This window comes from Antedon mediterranea, chromosome 4, assembly GCF_964355755.1.
Source record: "Antedon mediterranea chromosome 4, ecAntMedi1.1, whole genome shotgun sequence".
Lineage (NCBI taxonomy): Eukaryota > Metazoa > Echinodermata > Crinoidea > Comatulida > Antedonidae > Antedon > Antedon mediterranea.
The window spans coordinates 18234164-18260441 of record NC_092673.1 but is presented as its reverse complement, the minus strand read 5'-3'; the positions used below and the strand labels follow the sequence as shown (position 1 = coordinate 18260441).

The following is a 26278-nucleotide window of genomic DNA, read 5'->3' as shown; positions in this document are numbered from 1 at the left end:
TGTTAATTAACCCCTATATAGTAATATTTTATTGCACATTTACTGTATAGTATTGTAAAAAGTTTCAGTCTCACCAATTGTTGCAAGAATTCTACAAGTTCAGTTCTCATGTTTGCTACAGGTTGTACAGGCAGTTGCATTCTTTTCAATTGATCTTGTATGCAATAGAAAAAACAATTGCCGTCTCCAGGAACATTCTTTCTTATCATTAAACCTAAGGATGCTATGTTTTTTTTCAGTCGGCTATAGTGATCTTGATGCAAATCTGAATCTAAAGTGGTTAAATATACCATCAATATTTCAGTCCCAACATTAATTTTCATTTCATTCATTTTTATTGTTAAGCAAAAATAAGCATCAACTTTAAATAACCTATAATAGCAAAAAGATTTAAATAGTAATTTCCACCGCAAAATTGCAGTACATGTATTGTATATAACATTTAGTTCAGTTATTTTTCCATCATGTGACCCAATTGTTCAATAAAATGACAAGAATCTACTTAGGTGTAATAAATAGTTATATCATCAACTTGATTGGTTCCATTGTGATTATAAGATTTCTTTTTTTTTCCTTTATACTTCTTTCCGCAACTTTTGTTTGGGAAGTTGTAAAGTGTTTGAAGTTTTAAATTTGTTAACTAAACATTTTGCAAATCTGTCAGAATACAGATATTTATGTGAAATTGTGCGGGAAATGTTGTTTTTTTACGCACCATAAGACACACCTGCATCAGAAGACACACCTGCACCAGAAGATGCGCCTGCACCAGAAGACACACTTGCATCATAAGACCTAGACATGCCTGTACCAGAAGACATATACTTATTTAGAATACATATAATTATGTAGAGTATGACTACTGGATGACTTCTGGATTTTTCAATCCACCTACAGTAGGATGGATGATGATTAAAAGAAGTGTTTCAGTAAGCTAATTGTCATTGAAACAAGCTCTTAATTAGGAAATGTAAATAAACTGGGATAGGCAGAAGTGTTGATCTCTATAATTTTACAACATTTATGCTGCCATATAATCTAAACTTAAGTTTATAATGGTTTAAGTGTCCGGCTGCATAAATTGGCACTGAGGTGGTGATGGGTATGCTGTCAACCTGTGGTTTTCTTAAACAACTTAATGATCCTCTTGCAATAGCAAAGGTCTGAATCAGCCTCAGAGTCGGTACTTTGACCCTCAAATGGTATGCTGGGCTTTACAGGAATTATGAGTCATTCACAATTTTATAATGCAGATTATTATTATGTTTCAAAGGTTTGGGTCAATCTGATGTATAGGGATAATATCATGGAATACACACACACTTTTCAGTTCAGCTCATTTTCCATTGGACTCATTGAGCATATTATTGTTATTTTACTAACTTGTCATTTAATTCAGCCTAATTGACATTTAACAGAATGTTGGTTGATATCCTTAATCAACTATAATAGCAGACAGACAGGGACATCATAATAATTTGAATCCTAAATTGTTTAATTTGTTACAGTACTTTTACTTGATTGAAGTGTACTACAGTATGTACTATATGTTTTAACAATGAACCATGATGATGAACTAAAAACAAATAAACCAACCAACCATCAATGAAAATCTTCCTAGCTTTTGTCATTCCATTTTGTTCTAAAACTCTACGAAACACAACCATCTTTGTGAAATCCTCATCAATGATCCCTCTATGTTCAAAGTCCATTATCATACTCCAGCTGTCTTGATATGTCTTTACCAATATATTGTTAAATAACCTGGCAAGTGTTGATACTTCATCCTTCGTAAGTTCTACTCCCAGTTGATAAACCTTCTGTCTGAATGGTGTCAACATTGATACTACATGATCCTTAATATCTTTTGGAGGTTGATTCTCAACGTTTGACTGGAAGCCAAATTGCTTGGTTACTGTTATTGTGTCATATAGAAGAGTAAGATTTGATGTACTCAAACTTCCTGAAGCTCTTAAATCCTGTAGCAGATCCCAAACACTTCTAGCTCTTTCCACCTCAACGTTAGATTTTGAAAGAAGGTCTTTGTATAAAACTTTCAATATTTTGAGATATCCAAGTCCATCAAACCATGCTGCTGTATCAGTTAACAGTTGCCGGAAATTATTCTCTGAAATTTCTGTAAGGCAAAAATGATATATTAATTTTTTCATCGAAGTTTTTAAAATTATTATTTTTTTCTCTGAAAATGAAATTAATATTTATTTTGATAGATAGAGTTACAGCAACATATATTTGTTAAAGTATAGACACATAACAAATAAAGTACTATACATTTCTCAAATTTACACATTTTTGTCAATTTTAGACTAATGAAGTCACTCCTGCTAGCCTTGAGCTAATGATTAAAATGTGATGTAAGAAATTAGAAGTACGCATATTGACATCGTAAATCTATATCATTACAAGAAGAATAAGATGTAACAAGTTCTAAAAAAATCTTTAAAAAACAGATATTATTAAAGATATATTGTCTCACAAAAACAATGTTTAAACATTTTTTTTTGTGCCATAGTATCACATATATTTATTCACTTTGACCAAAAATCGAAAACAAAATTATTTTACTTGAATAAATAATTATGTTCGCTTGTTTTTTTTTTCTATGGAAGTGAAAAAAATGTATTGAAACTGTAAAATGGACTAATAAATTATTCATGTTTTTATACATCTTTAACAAATATCAAACAAAATAGTTAAAATAGAAAATAGAGAATGTTTAAGAAAGGCAGACCATTGACCATTTATAAGAGTTGTTTTTGTTTCATTTCATTTCTTATTTAGCTGCTAACATTATTCTAAACTAATGGCTGGTGATGTTTTGGGAAATTTTTTAGTCTCTAGATCACCTTGACCTTTGAACCACTTACCTAAAACCAGTTAATATTTGAATATTATTATTCATTAAGAATAAGACAATTGATGACAATTTTGGTTTAGAATATTTTAATACAGTTGGCACACATAATTAATGTCTACTTTACCTTGGTTTGATTCTTCCTTCTTTGAAGGTTTTGTTTCATCTTGAAAAGAAAAAGAAATAGACAATCAAAATTTAGGAAAAATTGTAAAAAATGTTATAAAAAATATTTACAATATACAATAAACTATAATATACAAATAATTCTCATAGAATCCATTTCAAAATAAATGACCTCAAATACTATAATAAGTAAAAGGCATTTGTGTCGATGTGCCAAGAGCAGCTGAGTAGCTTGTTTTTATATCAGCAATAACATTTACAATTGATACAGTAAATACATGAAGTAATTGGTAAATATCTTGAAATCACTGGAGTTAGCTCCATGGTGCTAGTTAAGGTGGGGTATGCAGCAATAACATTTACAATTGATACAGTAAATACATGAAGTAATTGGTAAATATCTTGAAATCACTGGAGTTAGCTCCATGGGGCTAGTTAAGGTGGGGTATGCAGCAATAACATTTACAATAGATACAGTAAATACATGAAGTAATTGGTAAATATCTTGAAATCACTGGAGTTAGCTCCATGGTGCTAGTTAAGGTGGGGTATGCAGCAATAACATTTACAATAGATACAGTAAATACATGAAGTAATTGGTAAATATCTTGAAATCACTGGAGTTAGCTCCATGGTGCTAGTTAAGGTGGGGTATGCAGCAATAACATTTACAATTGATACAGTAAATACATGAAGTAATTGGTAAATATCTTGAAATCACTGGAGTTAGCTCCATGGTGCTAGTTAAGGTGGGGTATGCAGCAATAACATTTACAATTGATACAGTAAATACATGAAGTAATTGGTAAATATCTTGAAATCACTGGAGTTAGCTCCATGGTGCTAGTTAAGGTGGGGTATGCAGCAATAACATTTACAATTGATACAGTAAATACATGAAGTAATTGGTAAATATCTTGAAATCACTGGAGTTAGCTCCATGGTGCTAGTTAAGGTGGGGTATGCAGCAATAACATTTACAATAGATACAGTAAAAACATGAAGTAATTGGTAAATATCTTGAAATCACTGGAGTTAGCTCCATGGTGCTAGTTAAGGTGGGGTATGCAGCAATAACATTTACAATTGATACAGTAAATACATGAAGTAATTGGTAAATATCTTGAAATCACTGGAGTTAGCTCCATGGTGCTAGTTAAGGTGGGGTATGCAGCAATAACATTTACAATTGATACAGTAAATACATGAAGTAATTGGTAAATATCTTGAAATCACTGGAGTTAGCTCCATGGTGCTAGTTAAGGTGGGGTATGCAGCAATAACATTTACAATTGATACAGTAAATACATGAAGTAATTGGTAAATATCTTGAAATCACTGGAGTTAGCTCCATGGGGCTAGTTAAGGTGGGGTATGCAGCAATAACATTTACAATAGATACAGTAAATACATGAAGTAATTGGTAAATATCTTGAAATCACTGGAGTTAGCTCCATGGGGCTAGTTAAGGTGGGGTATGCAGCAATAACATTTACAATAGATACAGTAAATACATGAAGTAATTGGTAAATATCTTGAAATCACTGGAGTTAGCTCCATGGTGCTAGTTAAGGTGGGGTATGCAGCAATAACATTTACAATTGATACAGTAAATACATGAAGTAATTGGTAAATATCTTGAAATCACTGGAGTTAGCTCCATGGTGCTAGTTAAGGTGGTGTATGCAGCAATAACATTTACAATAGATACAGTAAATACATGAAGTAATTGGTAAATATCTTGAAATCACTGGAGTTAGCTCCATGGTGCTAGTTAAGGTGGTGTATGCAGCAATAACATTTACAATTGATACAGTAAATACATGAAGTAATTGGTAAATATCTTGAAATCACTGGAGTTAGCTCCATGGTGCTAGTTAAGGTGGGGTATGCAGCAATAACATTTACAATAGATACAGTAAAAACATGAAGTAATTGGTAAATATCTTGAAATCACTGGAGTTAGCTCCATGGTGCTAGTTAAGGTGGGGTATGCAGCAATAACATTTACAATAGATACAGTAAATACATGAAGTAATTGGTAAATATCTTGAAATCACTGGAGTTAGCTCCATGGTGCTAGTTAAGGTGGGGTATGCAGCAATAACATTTACAATAGATACAGTAAATACATGAAGTAATTGGTAAATATCTTGAAATCACTGGAGTTAGCTCCATGGTGCTAGTTAAGGTGGGGTATGCAGCAATAACATTTACAATTGATACAGTAAATACATGAAGTAATTGGTAAATATCTTGAAATCACTGGAGTTAGCTCCATGGTGCTAGTTAAGGTGGTGTATGCAGCAATAACATTTACAATTGATACAGTAAATACATGAAGTAATTGGTAAATATCTTGAAATCACTGGAGTTAGCTCCATGGTGCTAGTTAAGGTGGGGTATGCAGCAATAACATTTACAATTGATACAGTAAATACATGAAGTAATTGGTAAATATCTTGAAATCACTGGAGTTAGCTCCATGGTGCTAGTTAAGGTGGTGTATGCAGCAATAACATTTACAATTGATACAGTAAATACATGAAGTAATTGGTAAATATCTTGAAATCACTGGAGTTAGCTCCATGGTGCTAGTTAAGGTGGGGTATGCAGCAATAACATTTACAATAGATACAGTAAAAACATGAAGTAATTGGTAAATATCTTGAAATCACTGGAGTTAGCTCCATGGTGCTAGTTAAGGTGGTGTATGCAGCAATAACATTTACAATTGATACAGTAAATACATGAAGTAATTGGTAAATATCTTGAAATCACTGGAGTTAGCTCCATGGTGCTAGTTAAGGTGGGGTATGCAGCAATAACATTTACAATTGATACAGTAAATACATGAAGTAATTGGTAAATATCTTGAAATCACTGGAGTTAGCTCCATGGTGCTAGTTAAGGTGGGGTATGCAGCAATAACATTTACAATAGATACAGTAAATACATGAAGTAATTGGTAAATATCTTGAAATCACTGGAGTTAGCTCCATGGTGCTAGTTAAGGTGGGGTATGCAGCAATAACATTTACAATTGATACAGTAAATACATGAAGTAATTGGTAAATATCTTGAAATCACTGGAGTTAGCTCCATGGTGCTAGTTAAGGTGGTGTATGCAGCAATAACATTTACAATAGATACAGTAAATACATGAAGTAATTGGTAAATATCTTGAAATCACTGGAGTTAGCTCCATGGTGCTAGTTAAGGTGGTGTATGCAGCAATAACATTTACAATTGATACAGTAAATACATGAAGTAATTGGTAAATATCTTGAAATCACTGGAGTTAGCTCCATGGTGCTAGTTAAGGTGGGGTATGCAGCAATAACATTTACAATAGATACAGTAAAAACATGAAGTAATTGGTAAATATCTTGAAATCACTGGAGTTAGCTCCATGGTGCTAGTTAAGGTGGGGTATGCAGCAATAACATTTACAATAGATACAGTAAATACATGAAGTAATTGGTAAATATCTTGAAATCACTGGAGTTAGCTCCATGGTGCTAGTTAAGGTGGGGTATGCAGCAATAACATTTACAATAGATACAGTAAATACATGAAGTAATTGGTAAATATCTTGAAATCACTGGAGTTAGCTCCATGGTGCTAGTTAAGGTGGGGTATGCAGCAATAACATTTACAATTGATACAGTAAATACATGAAGTAATTGGTAAATATCTTGAAATCACTGGAGTTAGCTCCATGGTGCTAGTTAAGGTGGTGTATGCAGCAATAACATTTACAATTGATACAGTAAATACATGAAGTAATTGGTAAATATCTTGAAATCACTGGAGTTAGCTCCATGGTGCTAGTTAAGGTGGGGTATGCAGCAATAACATTTACAATTGATACAGTAAATACATGAAGTAATTGGTAAATATCTTGAAATCACTGGAGTTAGCTCCATGGTGCTAGTTAAGGTGGTGTATGCAGCAATAACATTTACAATTGATACAGTAAATACATGAAGTAATTGGTAAATATCTTGAAATCACTGGAGTTAGCTCCATGGTGCTAGTTAAGGTGGGGTATGCAGCAATAACATTTACAATAGATACAGTAAAAACATGAAGTAATTGGTAAATATCTTGAAATCACTGGAGTTAGCTCCATGGTGCTAGTTAAGGTGGTGTATGCAGCAATAACATTTACAATTGATACAGTAAATACATGAAGTAATTGGTAAATATCTTGAAATCACTGGAGTTAGCTCCATGGTGCTAGTTAAGGTGGGGTATGCAGCAATAACATTTACAATTGATACAGTAAATACATGAAGTAATTGGTAAATATCTTGAAATCACTGGAGTTAGCTCCATGGTGCTAGTTAAGGTGGGGTATGCAGCAATAACATTTACAATAGATACAGTAAATACATGAAGTAATTGGTAAATATCTTGAAATCACTGGAGTTAGCTCCATGGTGCTAGTTAAGGTGGGGTATGCAGCAATAACATTTACAATTGATACAGTAAATACATGAAGTAATTGGTAAATATCTTGAAATCACTGGAGTTAGCTCCATGGTGCTAGTTAAGGTGGGGTATGCAGCAATAACATTTACAATTGATACAGTAAATACATGAAGTAATTGGTAAATATCTTGAAATCACTGGAGTTAGCTCCATGGTGCTAGTTAAGGTGGGGTATGCAGCAATAACATTTACAATAGATACAGTAAAAACATGAAGTAATTGGTAAATATCTTGAAATCACTGGAGTTAGCTCCATGGTGCTAGTTAAGGTGGGGTATGCAGCAATAACATTTACAATTGATACAGTAAATACATGAAGTAATTGGTAAATATCTTGAAATCACTGGAGTTAGCTCCATGGTGCTAGTTAAGGTGGGGTATGCAGCAATAACATTTACAATAGATACAGTAAATACATGAAGTAATTGGTAAATATCTTGAAATCACTGGAGTTAGCTCCATGGTGCTAGTTAAGGTGGGGTATGCAGCAATAACATTTACAATAGATACAGTAAATACATGAAGTAATTGGTAAATATCTTGAAATCACTGGAGTTAGCTCCATGGTGCTAGTTAAGGTGGGGTATGCAGCAATAACATTTACAATAGATACAGTAAATACATGAAGTAATTGGTAAATATCTTGAAATCACTGGAGTTAGCTCCATGGTGCTAGTTAAGGTGGGGTATGCAGCAATAACATTTACAATTGATACAGTAAATACATGAAGTAATTGGTAAATATCTTGAAATCACTGGAGTTAGCTCCATGGTGCTAGTTAAGGTGGGGTATGCAGCAATAACATTTACAATAGATACAGTAAATACATGAAGTAATTGGTAAATATCTTGAAATCACTGGAGTTAGCTCCATGGTGCTAGTTAAGGTAGGGTATGCAGCAATAACATTTACAATAGATACAGTAAAAACATGAAGTAATTGGTAAATATCTTGAAATCACTGGAGTTAGCTCCATGGTGCTAGTTAAGGTGGGGTATGCAGCAATAACATTTACAATAGATACAGTAAAAACATGAAGTAATTGGTAAATATCTTGAAATCACTGGAGTTAGCTCCATGGTGCTAGTTAAGGTGGGGTATGCAGCAATAACATTTACAATAGATACAGTAAAAACATGAAGTAATTGGTAAATATCTTGAAATCACTGGAGTTAGCTCCATGGTGCTAGTTAAGGTGGTGTATGCAGCAATAACATTTACCATAGATACAGTAAAAACATGAAGTAATTGGTAAATATCTTGAAATCACTGGAGTTAGCTCCATGGTGCTAGTTAAGGTGGTGTATGCAGCAATAACATTTACAATAGATACAGTAAAAACATGAAGTAATTGGTAAATATCTTGAAATCACTGGAGTTAGCTCCATGGTGCTAGTTAAGGTGGGGTATGCAGCAATAACATTTACCATAGATACAGTAAAAACATGAAGTAATTGGTAAATATCTTGAAATCACTGGAGTTAGCTCCATGGTGCTAGTTAAGGTGGGGTATGCAGCAATAACATTTACAATAGATACAGTAAATACATGAAGTAATTGGTAAATATCTTGAAATCACTGGAGTTAGCTCCATGGTGCTAGTTAAGGTGGGGTATGCAGCAATAACATTTACAATAGATACAGTAAATACATGAAGTAATTGGTAAATATCTTGAAATCACTGGAGTTAGCTCCATGGTGCTAGTTAAGGTGGGGTATGCAGCAATAACATTTACAATAGATACAGTAAAAACATGAAGTAATTGGTAAATATCTTGAAATCACTGGAGTTAGCTCCATGGTGCTAGTTAAGGTGGTGTATGCAGCAATAACATTTACCATAGATACAGTAAAAACATGAAGTAATTGGTAAATATCTTGAAATCACTGGAGTTAGCTCCATGGTGCTAGTTAAGGTGGTGTATGCAGCAATAACATTTACAATAGATACAGTAAAAACATGAAGTAATTGGTAAATATCTTGAAATCACTGGAGTTAGCTCCATGGTGCTAGTTAAGGTGGGGTATGCAGCAATAACATTTACCATAGATACAGTAAAAACATGAAGTAATTGGTAAATATCTTGAAATCACTGGAGTTAGCTCCATGGTGCTAGTTAAGGTGGGGTATGCAGCAATAACATTTACAATAGATACAGTAAATACATGAAGTAATTGGTAAATATCTTGAAATCACTGGAGTTAGCTCCATGGGGCTAGTTAAGGTGGGGTATGCAGCAATAACATTTACAATAGATACAGTAAATACATGAAGTAATTGGTAAATATCTTGAAATCACTGGAGTTAGCTCCATGGGGCTAGTTAAGGTGGGGTATGCAGCAATAACATTTACAATAGATACAGTAAATACATGAAGTAATTGGTAAATATCTTGAAATCACTGGAGTTAGCTCCATGGGGCTAGTTAAGGTGGGGTATGCAGCAATAACATTTACAATAGATACAGTAAATACATGAAGTAATTGGTAAATATCTTGAAATCACTGGAGTTAGCTCCATGGTGCTAGTTAAGGTGGGGTATGCAGCAATAACATTTACAATAGATACAGTAAAAACATGAAGTAATTGGTAAATATCTTGAAATCACTGGAGTTAGCTCCATGGTGCTAGTTAAGGTGGGGTATGCAGCAATAACATTTACAATAGATACAGTAAATACATGAAGTAATTGGTAAATATCTTGAAATCACTGGAGTTAGCTCCATGGTGCTAGTTAAGGTGGGGTATGCAGCAATAACATTTACAATAGATACAGTAAATACATGAAGTAATTGGTAAATATCTTGAAATCACTGGAGTTAGCTCCATGGTGCTAGTTAAGGTGGGGTATGCAGCAATAACATTTACAATAGATACAGTAAATACATGAAGTAATTGGTAAATATCTTGAAATCACTGGAGTTAGCTCCATGGTGCTAGTTAAGGTGGGGTATGCAGCAATAACATTTACAATAGATACAGTAAAAACATGAAGTAATTGGTAAATATCTTGAAATCACTGGAGTTAGCTCCATGGTGCTAGTTAAGGTGGGGTATGCAGCAATAACATTTACAATAGATACAGTAAATACATGAAGTAATTGGTAAATATCTTGAAATCACTGGAGTTAGCTCCATGGTGCTAGTTAAGGTGGGGTATGCAGCAATAACATTTACAATAGATACAGTAAATACATGAAGTAATTGGTAAATATCTTGAAATCACTGGAGTTAGCTCCATGGTGCTAGTTAAGGTGGGGTATGCAGCAATAACATTTACAATAGATACAGTAAATACATGAAGTAATTGGTAAATATCTTGAAATCACTGGAGTTAGCTCCATGGTGCTAGTTAAGGTGGGGTATGCAGCAATAACATTTACAATAGATACAGTAAATACATGAAGTAATTGGTAAATATCTTGAAATCACTGGAGTTAGCTCCATGGTGCTAGTTAAGGTGGGGTATGCAGCAATAACATTTACAATAGATACAGTAAATACATGAAGTAATTGGTAAATATCTTGAAATCACTGGAGTTAGCTCCATGGTGCTAGTTAAGGTGGGGTATGCAGCAATAACATTTACCATAGATACAGTAAATACATGAAGTAATTGGTAAATATCTTGAAATCACTGGAGTTAGCTCCATGGTGCTAGTTAAGGTGGGGTATGCAGCAATAACATTTACAATAGATACAGTAAATACATGAAGTAATTGGTAAATATCTTGAAATCACTGGAGTTAGCTCCATGGTGCTAGTTAAGGTGGGGTATGCAGCAATAACATTTACAATAGATACAGTAAATACATGAAGTAATTGGTAAATATCTTGAAATCACTGGAGTTAGCTCCATGGTGCTAGTTAAGGTGGGGTATGCAGCAATAACATTTACAATAGATACAGTAAATACATGAAGTAATTGGTAAATATCTTGAAATCACTGGAGTTAGCTCCATGGTGCTAGTTAAGGTGGGGTATGCAGCAATAACATTTACAATAGATACAGTAAATACATGAAGTAATTGGTAAATATCTTGAAATCACTGGAGTTACCTCCATGGTGCTAGTTAAGGTGGGGTATGCAGCAATAACATTTACAATAGATACAGTAAATACATGAAGTAATTGGTAAATATCTTGAAATCACTGGAGTTAGCTCCATGGTGCTAGTTAAGGTGGGGTATGCAGCAATAACATTTACAATAGATACAGTAAAAACATGAAGTAATTGGTAAATATCTTGAAATCACTGGAGTTAGCTCCATGGTGCTAGTTAAGGTGGGGTATGCAGCAATAACATTTACAATAGATACAGTAAATACATGAAGTAATTGGTAAATATCTTGAAATCACTGGAGTTAGCTCCATGGGGCTGGTTAAGGTGGGGTATGCAGCAATAACATTTACAATAGATACAGTAAATACATGAAGTAATTGGTAAATATCTTGAAATCACTGGAGTTAGCTCCATGGTGCTAGTTAAGGTGGGGTATGCAGCAATGACATTTACAAAAGATACAGTAAATACATGAAGTAATTGGTAAATATCTTGAAATCACTGGAGTTAGCTCCATGGTGCTAGTTAAGGTGGGGTATGCAGCAATGACATTTACAAAAGATACAGTAAAAACATGAAGTAATTGGTAAATATCTTGAAATCACTGGAGTTAGCTCCATGGTGCTAGTTAAGGTGGGGTATGCAGCAATGACATTTACAAAAGATACAGTAAAAACATGAAGTAATTGGTAAATATCTTGAAATCACTGGAGTTAGCTCCATGGTGCTAGTTAAGGTGGGGTATGCAGCAATAACATTTACAATAGATACAGTAAAAACATGAAGTAATTGGTAAATATCTTGAAATCACTGGAGTTAGCTCCATGGGGCTAGTTAAGGTGGGGTATGCAGCAATAACATTTACAATAGATACAGTAAAAACATGAAGTAATTGGTAAATATCTTGAAATCACTGGAGTTAGCTCCATGGTGCTAGTTAAGGTGGGGTATGCAGCAATAACATTTACCATAGATACAGTAAAAACATGAAGTAATTGGTAAATATCTTGAAATCACTGGAGTTAGCTCCATGGGGCTAGTTAAGGTGGGGTATGCAGCAATAACATTTACAATAGATACAGTAAAAACATGAAGTAATTGGTAAATATCTTGAAATCACTGGAGTTAGCTCCATGGGGCTAGTTAAGGTGGGGTATGCAGCAATAACATTTACAATAGATACAGTAAAAACATGAAGTAATTGGTAAATATCTTGAAATCACTGGAGTTAGCTCCATGGTGCTAGTTAAGGTGGGGTATGCAGCAATAACATTTACCATAGATACAGTAAAAACATGAAGTAATTGGTAAATATCTTGAAATCACTGGAGTTAGCTCCATGGGGCTAGTTAAGGTGGGGTATGCAGCAATAACATTTACAATAGATACAGTAAAAACATGAAGTAATTGGTAAATATCTTGAAATCACTGGAGTTAGCTCCATGGGGCTAGTTAAGGTGGGGTATGCAGCAATAACATTTACAATAGATACAGTAAAAACATGAAGTAATTGGTAAATATCTTGAAATCACTGGAGTTAGCTCCATGGTGCTAGTTAAGGTGGGGTATGCAGCAATAACATTTACAATAGATACAGTAAAAACATGAAGTATTTGGTAAATATCTTGAAATCACTGGAGTTAGCTCCATGGTGCTAGTTAAGGTGGGGTATGCAGCAATAACATTTACAATAGATACAGTAAAAACATGAAATATCCTTAAATAAGGTCAAAATTATTCAAGCATCACTGGAGTTAGCTCCATGGGGCTAGTTAAGGTGGGGTATGCAGCTGTCTTTAATAACGCCACTGCCTAGGCTACGCAAGGCGTACGTCAGGCAGTGGTGGCGCCAGCGGGGGGGTTACGGGGCTGTAGCCCCCCTCGTCGGGGAGCCTAGCCCTCCCCCGTCGTGGAACGCGAGTAGTTTTCGTCGGGGAATATAACATACAGTAAAAATCGTTCTCGTTCACTTCGTAGCTTCAGTGCCTAGAAAACAGCGACGTTCCATTTTTGTTAAGTACGTCGGAGGGCTATTACACTTTATTATGCATGCATTATTGCCAGCAATCTAATAAACAATAGGTACGCACTTGTCTGGCGGTGTCCCTTTGTACGAATCGTTTAACATTGGGCCCGGACCATTGCGGTTTACGTGTGATATCATGTTCCATCCAGGGACCAGAATGTGTACTGTAGTTACTTTACAGGCGAAGTTTACCGACGTGTACTTATGTATCGACGTACGCTATACAGTAAAAGGGTACGAATTATGTTCGCGATCTATTTTATTGTTTGTATGTTTAATTTTTTAATTTACGATTAACCCTCTGTACCGTGGGGTACCTGAAATAGACGTTTCACTGTAGGCTCGCCTACATTACTAAACAAAAAACATGCTATTTTCGTTTAGCCAACATCTTATAGCTAAGTTATTACATTTCCAATGTCCTGTATGTCATGAACTGCTCATCGTACATTGGAATTCCAGATTCACATCTGGGAAATAAACTGATTTCCCCGACGGAAAATGGTCTACGCTTGCGGACGCATTCCCCTCCAAATAAAAGGTAAAAAGGGTTACTTTTTTAGGCCTCTAAGGCCTGAATTTTTTAAAAGTATAAGTGTAATTTTTGAAGACCTTACAGCTCTAGTTTTCAAAATTAGCTCAACCGTCCCCAATTATAGAGCTTGTCAAGGATACATTTCGTTTGATATTCCGATGTACAATATACAGTTAGTGCATTGTCTGGGAACCTAGAGCTATATTTTTTCAATTTTTTTTTATTTCCATGGTATGGCTGGTTCTGGAGACGTACCGGTATATATTTTGTTTTATGTTTCGAAGTGTAATAAGTTAAATTTCCGGGACCTAGCAACTCTATTTTTCAAAATGTTCTTAGCTCCCCCCCAACCATGGTGGGCTGGACCTATAATTTCGTTTCATATTTCAATGTTTTGCAGGGACCTAGCAGCTCTATTTTTGACAATTTTCTTAGCTCCACCCAACCATCCATGGCGGTCTGGTTCTGTAGACTTATAGTTTCGTTTCATTTATCAATATGGACCTATATAAGTGAAATTTCCAGGTACCTAGCAGGTCTATTTTTCAAAATGTTCTTACAGATCAGCCTATAGGTGTTGAGTCTCGCACCTTTACAATTTTCGCACCTTCATACAGCAACCTGCCTACGTCTCTGCGATTATAACGATACCTCTTGGCCCGTGGGTTGGTTTTACGTTCGCATATATTTTCTATGATAGGCATATTGAACTTTAAAAACTTCATTTTTAAATTTGAAAGAATGGATTTACACAGTCATCGCATCGGATCTCGTGCAATGTGTTTTTCACACAGTATTTTATTTATGTACCATAAAAAATGGAAAAAAGTTGGCTACCCTAAATCTGATTAAAACGGCCTCAAATTACACTATAATGCGTTGCTTCTGGGGGCTTCGGGGTCGGAGTATTTAGCTCCCGGAAAGATCCTGGCACCACCGCTGACGTCAGGCTTACGCCGTACGTGTGGACAGGCCCTAATTGTATTATTATTTATTGCTACTGCTGAATCTCTTCCTATTCTTATGTCACTATTATTATTGTTACCTCCTAATAGCCGCTTGTAACGTGTAACATCCATCGTAAAAAAAACGCCAGTTTTGGAGCATGTCAACTTCTCATGCTGGAAATCTTCAAGATTTTGAATGTGCTTCTTTTCTGATGTATTACTACATTCACAAAGTATGCATCTCTCATATTGAATCCCTCTTCTACCACCATCTTTAGTAGGTTCAAATGACTTCTGGATTGTTAACAAAACCTAAAGATATTAATTGAATGTTGATTAAGAACTGCAATTGACCAATATAACCCAATGTAGCAACCTTTGAATCAGCAACACACATTTTTAAAATGTTGTGTTTATTAACTCTTTCAATATAACAACAGTTGGGTCTACAAGAGGGAAAAGTACAACAATAAATAAAATAAACATCTTAGGTGAATTATCACTATCAAAATTGTACATACAAAATCTTTAACAAAGATAAAATAAAATATTCATTCAATTTTGCTGTGCTATTGATCTGCATCTATTGCAATGAAAAGCCAATGCAACTAGTTTTAACAACTGTACCTTAAGTTGCTCACACTTTAAATTGATATTATATTAAGATTATATCATTGTAATTTTTTTTAATATAGAAGTTTCCATAAATCAATTGTTATTATTGAATATTGTAATTTATTTAATATTATAATTATTAATAACTGAAATTACACATCAAGTTTAATTCTATAAGTGGTAGATTTTCATTTTAGCTATAGACTGTTTTTTATTATCTAAAACACCAAAATACAATGACAAATTAAAACGAAACCTCTAAAAGCACTCCACAAAAATGATTTTAAATATTAAAGTTATTAACTTTATTAACTTATTAACCAAATATCAACAACAATATCTATAACAAAATTATATAGTTGTCCAAACTGATGAAACAATACCTCTTTACATGCTTCAGAAGAGGGTTCCTCATTACTTGTTTCATTAAGAGCATTTGTTCTTTTAATAGTCACCTGAAAAAAAAGAAGAAAATGTATGTTTTGATATCTGAATTTGAGTTTATGCTTAGATTAAATTATGACATAATCACAAGAAAATATATGATACAGTAGCCCTACCTTTAACAAGAAATTTCTTTCATCCTCCGTAGTCACAAATTTGACAAGAGATAAGGTCACATGATGATCTTGGTTGAAGTAAAGTGCAGCATGATTATATGACAGTATTGGGTCAACGCCTTCCTTTTGAAATTTGTTGAGGAAATCAATAATCATGTATGGAAACAATACATCTGGCAGATATCCCTTAAAGTCGTAATATATACTGATAGCTGGAAATTTATCAGGCACTGCTTTCACTTCACTTGATGTCTTAAAGGCAAGGCGTAGTGGCACAAAAAATGATCGCTTTCCAACAGATTCCTGAAATTGTTGATTTGTAAAATGTCATTTACAATTATTTTAATGAAAACTAAAGATCATTTCCTGTACATGTTTAAAGATCTTCAGCAGAAAGTTTAATCAAAATATTTATGAAGCCTAAAAATGTTTTAAAATGTTATGTAAAATTTCAATAATGAAATGAATGTATATATTTATCATACCAAAAATCATTATTTATACATACTATTGCATGCAAAACATGTTAGAAAAGATAAGGTAACAAAACCTACTGTAGATGTACTTGCCCTATCTTGGCTGCTGGTTGTCTCCCTCTTGCAAATGAAACCCAATTGAATCATCAGTGCTACAAGGAACTTGAAATTCTTTCCATCGTCAACTTTACGCTCTTTCCATAATTCAAGCAACAAGTCTTCCTCCAGTATGCCTTTGTCAAGATTATCAAAAGCTTTCCTAAACATGGGAAGCTAAAAAAAAACACCACTAACTAGCCATACTTATAATTTTGTGTTAGAATCTGAAGGGGATGCAGGAATTATGTTTTAAAAAAAAACATAATATGGATAAATACTTAGAGATGAAATGACATAGTTTAGCCCATACACATCTAATATTTCAAATCTAATATGCAATATACCACTCTATGTAACTGTCAGCTATTGCTTTTGATACTACAGTGCCTATAGGAATTCACATATACCTCTATTCCCCAAGGAACACTGAATTAAATTTTTTATGAACCTACTTACTGGAATTTCAGGTGTAATGACTGTTACAAAAGCAGTAACAATTTCCACTAGCTGCATTGGATCCAACACTGCTTTATCTGTCAATAATTTGTTGTCAGGCATGTAAACAATTTCACCAAGATCATACAGGAAGGTAAGAAGGATTGATTCATCTGCAATACCATTCTCACTTGCTAGAATTTTAAGCTAAAGAAAAATGTTATTACTATTCAGATTTAAATCAAATATGAAATCATAGGTAGGTATGCATTTGTAACAACATTGTTGTCCTTTACAGGATAAAATCTTTTGATTATATAAAATATATATATATTTCTCCAGGACCAGCCCTACCTCATAGTTGGGACTGAGCTAAAAAAAAATAGAGCTCTTAGGTCCCTATACAATGCACTGACTGTATTTGTATTTTGTATTTGTATTTTGTATTAATATTTGTCCTCAGTGAGGAAATTAGGATTAGGCCCTCCACGGACCCACGGCAGCCAGCAGTGCAGCGCCTACCAGATTAGGCAATGAGAGTAAAGCATCTTGCCTAAGGATGCAATTAGTATGGTACTTCGAAATATGAAACGAAATGAAAATTTTGAAAACTAGAGCTGCAAATTTACAAAAATGACACTTATATTAAAAAAATATCAGGCCTAGAGGCCTAAAAAGGTGGCCCTTTTGGCTTTTATTTGGAGGGGAATGCATCCGCAAGCATAGACCATTTTCCGTAGGTGAAATCAGTTTATTTCCAAGATGTATATGCGTGCGTACCATATTGTACGATGAGAAGTTAATGAAATATGTAAGTAAGTATGTAATAACTTAAATAAAGATGTTGGCTAAACGAAAATAAAATGGTTTTTTTTGTTTAAAAATGTAGGCATACAGTGAAATGTGTATTTTAGGTACCCCAAGGGTTAATTGTAAATTAAAAAATTGGTGAACAGACAAACAATAGATCGTGAACATAATTTTGCTGTAGTGGTTGCTGGGGCATATTCTAGGCTCCCCGACGAGAGGCTAGAGCCCCCGTAGCCAACTAACCCTCCCTGGCGCCATCACTGAGGTAACATTGCAGTGAATATTCCAGGTAATATTACAAGTGGTCTGGCTCATGATTCTTTCAGACATGATTAGGACCATATTACCAATCAATATTGTTTTTGTGGGAAGATTCTCTTGTTTATGCTTTTTTAGATTTATTATTTTCAACACATTTCTATTCTGAAAACAAAACACTAACATAAATTTACCTCTTCAACAGGACACAAAGAAAAGTGTTTTTCTGTCCTTAGTTTATGTATGTCACATCGAAAACGCATCCACTTCAAAGGAACATCCTTTTCTAAATCTGACATAAACTCATCAATAACCTTTTTGAGTTCACTAAAGCTCTCATCTGTTGTTTCTTCACTGTTTTCAATGGCAAAATATTTGTGGTAGACATGTTCTTCATACACTTTCTCTCTAAGTGCATGTCGAAGCTTTTTAAATACCTTTTTTGACTAATAATAAAAAATGTAGGACATGGGTCAATTTACTGTAATTTATTCTAATTAATATTCAAAAACTTCTTTATGAATTATAATAAATAATAATATATATAAATTAATTGATACACTATTCCAGTTGTCAGTTTCTTTACATTAATTTGCCTATAAACCTGCAATGTATTCTTGCTAGTTAATAATTTCAGTAAACGTAAACATAGAAGTAGTAGATTACCTCATCAATTTGTTCTTTTTCAGTCTTACCAAGCTTGCTCTTATGTGTACCCACAATAAGGATAGTTGGTTTGTGAACTCCCTTTGCTTTGTTTTTTCCCAAAATACGACTATGAGAATAAACTGACAGGATGTAAGATAATATGAACTGGAGGTTGGACCAATGATGTTCACGTTTAACCTGAAAAAATAAAATCACACAATTTAATGATTTTATCCATGATTAGCTTGGTAACAAAATATTTGAACAGAAGTCTTTGCAATGTATAGAATATGTCTTTTTTCAAGAAGACTTTTCCACCACAATAACTACAATACTATATATTACTTTACATGGCCTAGAAATACTTACTCCATTAGGATCAATGACAATAGCACGCTTCTCAAGGTCTACACTGAGATCGAACACTACAATATAAAGTGCTTGTAATGTCATGAACATCTGCAAAAAGCAAGTATTTTACTGATTAAACTGATAAATACAATTTTTTACTCTTTCTAGGCAACACTTCTTCTCTGGTACAAATTCATAAACAATATTTTTGCATAAATTTTCCTAAAGCTATACAATAAGTCACCTAAAAAACTATAATTAGTACAGATTAAAAACAAAATCATTTTTCATAAAAAGATTACTGTAAACAGCAATTTTTGGCTAGCTTTTAAAAGTGAATTGTCAAAGAATAATAATACTAATGGATAGAATAAATGATGCATAAAACAATTATTAAATAAAGATCAAATATAGGAAAACTAAAGTCATGTGTGTCACCTGCAGTATATATTGATGTGAAACAGGACGACAGATAAAGAAGTATGCACGATTAATGCTTTTGAGATGTGGTGCTTGAGAAAAATGTTAAAAACACAACATACTCAGCACAGAAGAGAATGATGACATATTGATTGAGATAGAGGAAAGGCAAATAAAAAGGATAGCAAAGAAATATGACATAGAATTAAAGGACTACTAAAAATTGTGAGAGAAAAGATATGGTGGTAAAAGAAGAGAAAGGAAAAGGATAGATATTCTAGATAGAGTAAAAAATATAAATACATAATCTGAACTAGAAGAAGCAGCACTAAATAGAAGTGTGGAGGAAGACAACTGTCATGTACCTTCCAAGTGGCAGATGAGAAGACAAGTAAGTAAATACTAGCAAGATTTTTTCACTAAAATGAACTGTATATTTGTATTTCCATAGGTTACTACATTTCTCAGTCAAACTGCCAACATACTGTAGTTTTTGTATTGAACTAATTGAATACTTCTTACAGAGCCTTTGTGCAGATATTTGAGCAATGGCTGCATATCAATAATAATGTTACTATTATGTTTATGAATACCAAGTATAATAAACAGAAAAATACATATATCATAACTTACACGATGTAGACCATGATATATCAATTGTCCGCCATGATCCCAGATGTTAAACGTGTCTTTCAAGGTTTCCTCCTTATTTTCCTCAATATCCTGAATTACATCTTTATCTAACTGCTGATCTGTATCAACAGGAATGCCAGTACCTGTAGCTAAAACAGATTTTTGTTGTAAATACTCCACATGCACTCCTTATCATGCATAGATTTCCTCATCTTTATTGTTTCAAATTAATTAATTAAATTTCAGTATATCACAGGGCTGTTTAGAATTTATTATGTGCCTGTGATGTTTATATGTGTAAAAGTATGTCTCCTGAGATCCCGCTTTGTAAATCCATATATATAATCCATATATTTGAAGTTAAGGGCGTATCAATTTGATCTCTGGAGCGCGTGCGTACAATTATCATTATCTCTGTTGTACTCATTCTTTATAAATTGTATAGCAGTTGTGATTATTTTACTTGAATTTAATCATATAAATACAATTAAATTCTTTAGTCCTTTAGTCAGGTTATAAAATACTTCTACTAGAAATACAAATTAATTTGTAACTAATAATTATTACTTCTTGTAAAGAACAATAACATTTCTAATACAGCTGATACAGTATTACCTTCCAATTAACTCCCAGGATTGCACATGTTATATTACAGTCATTAAAGAGGTTTATCATCGATATTACATCATTTTTACAACTATTGTTTAAAAAAGTTACAAAAAAATAATCATTACCACTGCTCTGTTTTTCATGATTATTATCATTGTTGTGGTTGTCATCATTTTCATCATTGTGGTTGTCATCATTGTTGTGGTTGTCATCATCATTGTTGTGGTTGTCATCATTGTTGTGGTTGTCATCATCATTGTTGTGGTTGTTGTCATCATCATTGTTGTGGTTGTTGTCATCATCATTGTTGTGGTTGTCATCATTGTTGTGGTTGTCATCATTGTTGTGGTTGTTGTCATCATCATTGTTGTGGTTGTCATCATTGTTGTGGTTGTTGTCATCATCATTATTGTGGTTGTTGTCATTGTTGTGGTTGTCGTCATTGTTGTGGTTGTGGTTGTCATCATTGTTGTGGTTGTCATCATTGTTGTGGTTGTTGTCATCATCATTATTGTGGTTGTTGTCATCATCATTGTTGTGGTTGTCAACATTGTTGTGGTTGTCAACATTGTTGTGGTTGTCATCATTGTTGTGGTTGTGGTTGTCATCATTGTTGTGGTTGTCGTCATTGTTGTGGTTGTGGTTGTCATCATTGTTGTGGTTGTCGTCATTGTTGTGGTTGTCATCATTGTTGTGGTTGTCTTCATTATCACCATTGTTGTAATTGATATCACTGTTTTGGATATCATTGTTGTAGTTGTCATCACTATTAATATCATTATTGTTGTGATTAACATCATCATCGTAGACCACAACATCATTTGTATGGGGTTTCTGAACAACCTAACACATATAATGAACACAAACCTTATAAATAGTCACAGAAGATATTAATGTTCTTCTAATTTACCTTAATATAATAGAAAATACATTTACTTTCCAAAACACATTAGTTTTGATTTGATTGTAAAAGAATTGAAAACTATCCACTTAAAGTCCCATTGATCATTAACAAAACAAAGCCTTCAGTTTTGGCTAGTAATAGTGGTAGAAATTCCCTTTGTATTATTTTAATGTTTTTAATAAAATGTTGTTGACATACGTTTTCAGTTTTCTTTGCTCTCAGTTTGTCAGCGACAACTTTTGTATACTGTTTTGAGGGATTACCTGAAAAAAAAAAAAAAAAAGTTTTCCATTTCTGTATGCCCTAGGTTTGATTTAAGTGAAAAACTTGATATTTGATGATTAAATTGCATGAAATATATATACTGGAATAAAAGAAATAAAAACAAAGGTGGCTCAGGTTGGTTAATAGAGGGTGGAGTAAGAGTAGAAAACAAAGAAGATAGCTTAGTAGATATAAACAATTTTGGAATGGAACTAAACATCAATTGGTGGTTAATATTGAAACTTAAATTTAGGTAGTCAATGGAATAATTTTACCGATCTGGGAGTTCCTAATGTTAATATTTATTATGGAAAAAAAATCATGCAGAAATCAGTCAAGTTACTTGACTGTTCATATCAACATACAGTATCCAACAATATACTACTGTATGTCAGTAGAGGTATTGATCTCCAATTTATCTGTTGATAGTTTATAATATCATAATTCACTGCAAGAAGGATAACAAAAATACTAAAGCTAAATTAATTTATGTTTACCACTATCGTCATAATCTTCTGTCCATGTTGTGGTTACAGTTCTTATCACTGCTATGCCATCTGTAACTTTATGCTCCTTCTCAAATCTGAAGTATAATAATTTGAAATCAATATGTGGAACTTTTAAGTGCTGTAAACATTATGCTTGGGTTAAATCTGAAGTGAAAATCATTTGAAACCAATAGTGAACTTTGGTTGCTTTTAAGTGCTGTAAACATTATGCTTGGGTTAAATCTGAAGTGAAAATCATTTGAAACCAATAGTGAACTTTGGTCACTTTTAAGTGCTGTGGGCTAAATCTGAGGTGAACATTATTTTGAAACCAATAGTGAACTTGGGTTACTTTTAAATGATGTAAAGATTATGCTTGGGCTAAATCTGAAGTGAAAATCATTTGAAACCAATAATGAACTTGAGTCACTTAGTGCTGTAAACATTATGCTTGGGCTAAATCTGAAGTGAAAATCATTTGAAACCAACACTGAACTTGGGTCAATTTTAAGTGCTGTAAACATTATGAATCATAATTTTTTAATAGTTAACACGCATATTTCATAGTTCATTTCACTGTCCTTAACTAGTACTTACTTCTTTCCAAGACAGGCATTTATGAGGCATGTTTTACCTACTCCTTCCTGTCCAATCACTTTAAGCATTCCAAGGTTGACTTTAACATATCCCTCTTTCAAGGCCTTAGTGTAAGCTTCCTTAACGTCTGTACCATGAACAACAATAGCAGATGGAATATCCTTTTCGACTGATAACAAATTAATATTTAAAGAAACACATTTGTGAGAGTGAACAAAGTAAAATATTAACAATAAAGCAAAATCACCAATTTTTTTTCTTTTTTATTTCATACGCATCTAACGGCAAGCAACTCGCCAATTACGGGATGGATAAACTTGAGGCTCAGGGAGTGGAATTGGAAGAGTCAGGATTGAATCCCGTACCTTGGGATTGGAAGGCAAGCATGTTAACCACCAAGCTTCATCTACACTACTTGAATGTAAAGCTAAAAATCTAGCTCTATTCTTTCTACAGTTTTTGTGAATTAAATAATTTATTATCTCTATAAAGAATTATGTTCTTGAATCTTAATGCAATGACTTGGATGTCAAATTAATTACTTCACCAAGTATAATTAGTAATAACATTTAAACCAAAAGATTTTTTAATTTTGCAGTTAAAAAATAACATTTGTGTTACTTGTTAATCTGTTTTAAATTTAGTTTATTCTTTCCAATATATGTGTTTCAGTTTGGGCCATGAGCTCATGCCTACAGAGCAAAAATGGTACAGCATATAATGAAATACAAAAAGAGACTGAAATATCAGTATTTTTTATGACACACTTATTTCTTGGTCGAAATTAAAAGATTTTACAATCAAAGCAATGATATCAATTGTCGTATTCGAATGGGAACTTTCGTTGTTAACATAAACATTCGTTGAGTACTTTTTGTATTCGAATTGTAAATTTGTGCTCAACAGAAATTCATTCGAATAGAAAACGTTGACAACGCAAGGTTTTTCGTTAAGAACAATCTCAACGCTCAAAATACTCCGTTAAATAAGTACTTAACGGAAAAACTGTACTCAACGGTAAAAGTCTCAATCGAATACAACAAATGACATTTTATTAATAAAACAATAATTTTTCAGATCTATTTATTAGAATCAAGATGATGTAATTTCGTTTGATTGCCTTTATCACATCGTATCAGGCATCTTCTACTTCAATGAACTTTCCACGAAAAGAGAAATCCCCACATTTCTTAAATTACTTTTATTAGCCTACATTTATTAACAATCATAATTAAGCATATTATTTAAATATATACCTTGTTTGTAGGTATGACCATTTTATTAAATCAATCTAAATGATGAGGGCTGATAATAAACCAGCAATATCATTATTAATTTGAAACATGTCTATTACGAAAATCTTATTTATTTATTTTTATTTTCAATCTTTCTACATAACAAAAAAATAAGTATAACAGGGGTGTAGTGGAAAGGCAAAAGTAAAAAAATTGTCATCTTGTGATGTGCTTGACCAGCCCCTGTCAACTAGGACGATACAATAAAACTGTAATTATAACAATAAAAATAGAAATACATAGACAAATATGCTAGCTTACTATATATATATTATTGCCCATTCAAAGGCATGCATACCGATTCGGTAGGACACTAACCATGTGCCAGCACTGTTGGCCATATACATTATAAACTAGAGGAAGCTTCTTTAAAAACAAGTTCTTTAGATGACGCTTGATGTACGAACTATTTCCTACATGATTACAGAAATATGCCATATTGTTGACGTAGCGATGTAATCAAACAAACCACAGTGATAAAGGGACATATTTATTTATTGTGTAATTAAAATTTTATAAATACCATAATTAAAGGACTCTCCCATAATTGTGTTTTTATTATATCTGATCTAGTTACGCATGCACGAGTTCTGAGGAGTAGAGAGTAGGTGAAGGCCTGGGTAGGATACCTCATGCAAACACTGTAAATATTAATTAATACGTAGGATGAAAATTTACTGTTAAATTTAAAAATTCTTTAATACTATGTGGTGATCGACCCTCTAGGCAAGAAATGTTTGCAATAAAAAAAAAAGACTAACTAGCTAGGCCTACAGTAAGAGTTGTTGTAGGCTACTGCTGTAGTGTTAACTTTGTGTGGCTTTTTGGTGTGCGTGAGGAAGTGACCTGTGTATAAGACGCACCTACAATTTAGAAGTAAAATTTGTGCATCAAATACACAAGTAGTTGTATAGAAAGAAAAACTGTTTTCATAGCATAGTTTGGTGATCAATCTAATCTTTATTCCTGTACAGTAATACAAAAACATTTATTATAATAATAGAAAATTAAATACTTACATAAAATATTTCTTGCTCTTTTTCCATCAGAAGACACACTAGTACCAGCACCACAAGACCCAGCTGTACCAGTACCAAAAGACATACCTGTACCAGAAGACATTATTAAGACTTTATATTTAGAATACATATTTGAGGGCAAAACAAAGTCTCTAGGGACATTTTAGTCATATTGTGTATGCAAGCATTGAGAAATTGGGTGGAGGATCAAATGTTGTACTTTCGGTCATTTTTTCGTAAAATGTTTCATTAGAGTAAATATAAATATATACATTCTGAATAAATCAGTGAAAAAATCAACTCTCTCTGACTATTAGTTTACTATTTAGAGATATGGTAACCTTGTAGATTCACCGTAATTTGCATACTGTATTTAAGCTAATTTGCATACTGTATTTAAGCTAATTTGCAGATCAAATTTTGATCGCCTCATAACTGTCTTTAAGTTTCCCACTATCTATCAGAAATATTTGCATAATTTAAAAAAAAAAAATGTTCTATTATAAAATACCTGAGTTGATCCTTGTCATTTGATTGTGGGTCACATGATAACAACAACAACAACATTTTTATTGAACCCCATTCGACATGAAGAGTGAATTTTTTAGACCAAAACAATTGGTAAGTATACCATGGACAGGTCCATGAGAATACTGCAAAAGTGTTTCATAGTTTAAGTTTAAAAAAAATATTGCTGGAAAAAAAGCTGTTTTCTCCATATTTTAA

At 33.2% G+C, this 26278-nt stretch overlaps 2 protein-coding genes and 1 long non-coding RNA gene across 3 annotated transcripts in view; all 3 read right to left on the bottom strand.

The window, feature by feature from the left end:
* Positions 1-707: 707 nt before the first annotated feature.
* Positions 708-14828, bottom strand: LOC140047641 (uncharacterized). Its single transcript, XM_072092678.1, has 4 exons — positions 14732-14828; positions 3003-3041; positions 1601-2137; positions 708-805 (listed from the first exon to the last, which is right to left on the bottom strand). The coding sequence occupies exons 1-4, from the start codon at positions 14826-14828 to the stop codon at positions 708-710; spliced, it is 771 nt and encodes a 256-aa protein (XP_071948779.1).
* Positions 14829-15206: 378 nt separating this feature from the next.
* On the bottom strand, positions 15207-16379 carry LOC140046559 (uncharacterized). The gene is made up of 3 exons (XR_011844808.1): positions 16247-16379; positions 16070-16141; positions 15207-15383 (listed from the first exon to the last, which is right to left on the bottom strand). It is a non-coding gene; the product is annotated as an uncharacterized lncRNA (long non-coding RNA).
* Positions 16380-16657: 278 nt separating this feature from the next.
* LOC140047640 (uncharacterized) overlaps positions 16658-26278 on the bottom strand; it is a 29507-nt gene continuing 19886 nt past the window's right edge. Inside the window, exons 17-29 of the mRNA XM_072092677.1 lie at positions 25553-25639; positions 23239-23407; positions 22651-22736; positions 22088-22152; positions 21535-21828; positions 20777-20804; positions 20377-20519; positions 19342-19431; positions 18991-19170; positions 18519-18770; positions 17278-17463; positions 16801-16995; positions 16658-16666 (exon numbers count right to left, since the gene is read on the bottom strand). Of these exons, the coding sequence (XP_071948778.1) occupies positions 16658-16666; positions 16801-16995; positions 17278-17463; positions 18519-18770; positions 18991-19170; positions 19342-19431; positions 20377-20519; positions 20777-20804; positions 21535-21828; positions 22088-22152; positions 22651-22736; positions 23239-23407; positions 25553-25639 (1784 nt within the window). The remainder of the gene's footprint in view (positions 16667-16800; positions 16996-17277; positions 17464-18518; positions 18771-18990; positions 19171-19341; positions 19432-20376; positions 20520-20776; positions 20805-21534; positions 21829-22087; positions 22153-22650; positions 22737-23238; positions 23408-25552; positions 25640-26278) is intronic.

Coding starts and splice junctions, on each gene's coding strand:
- LOC140047641 (XM_072092678.1), bottom strand. CDS start 14,828: ATGCCTATCATAGAAAATATATGCGAACGTAAAACCAACCCACGGGCC. Junction 3,042..14,731: donor AGGCAGGTTGCTGTATGAAG/GTGCGAAAATTG, acceptor TTTCTTTTCAAG/ATGAAACAAAACCTTCAAAG. Junction 2,138..3,002: donor GAAGGAAGAATCAAACCAAG/GTAAAGTAGACA, acceptor TTTGCCTTACAG/AAATTTCAGAGAATAATTTC.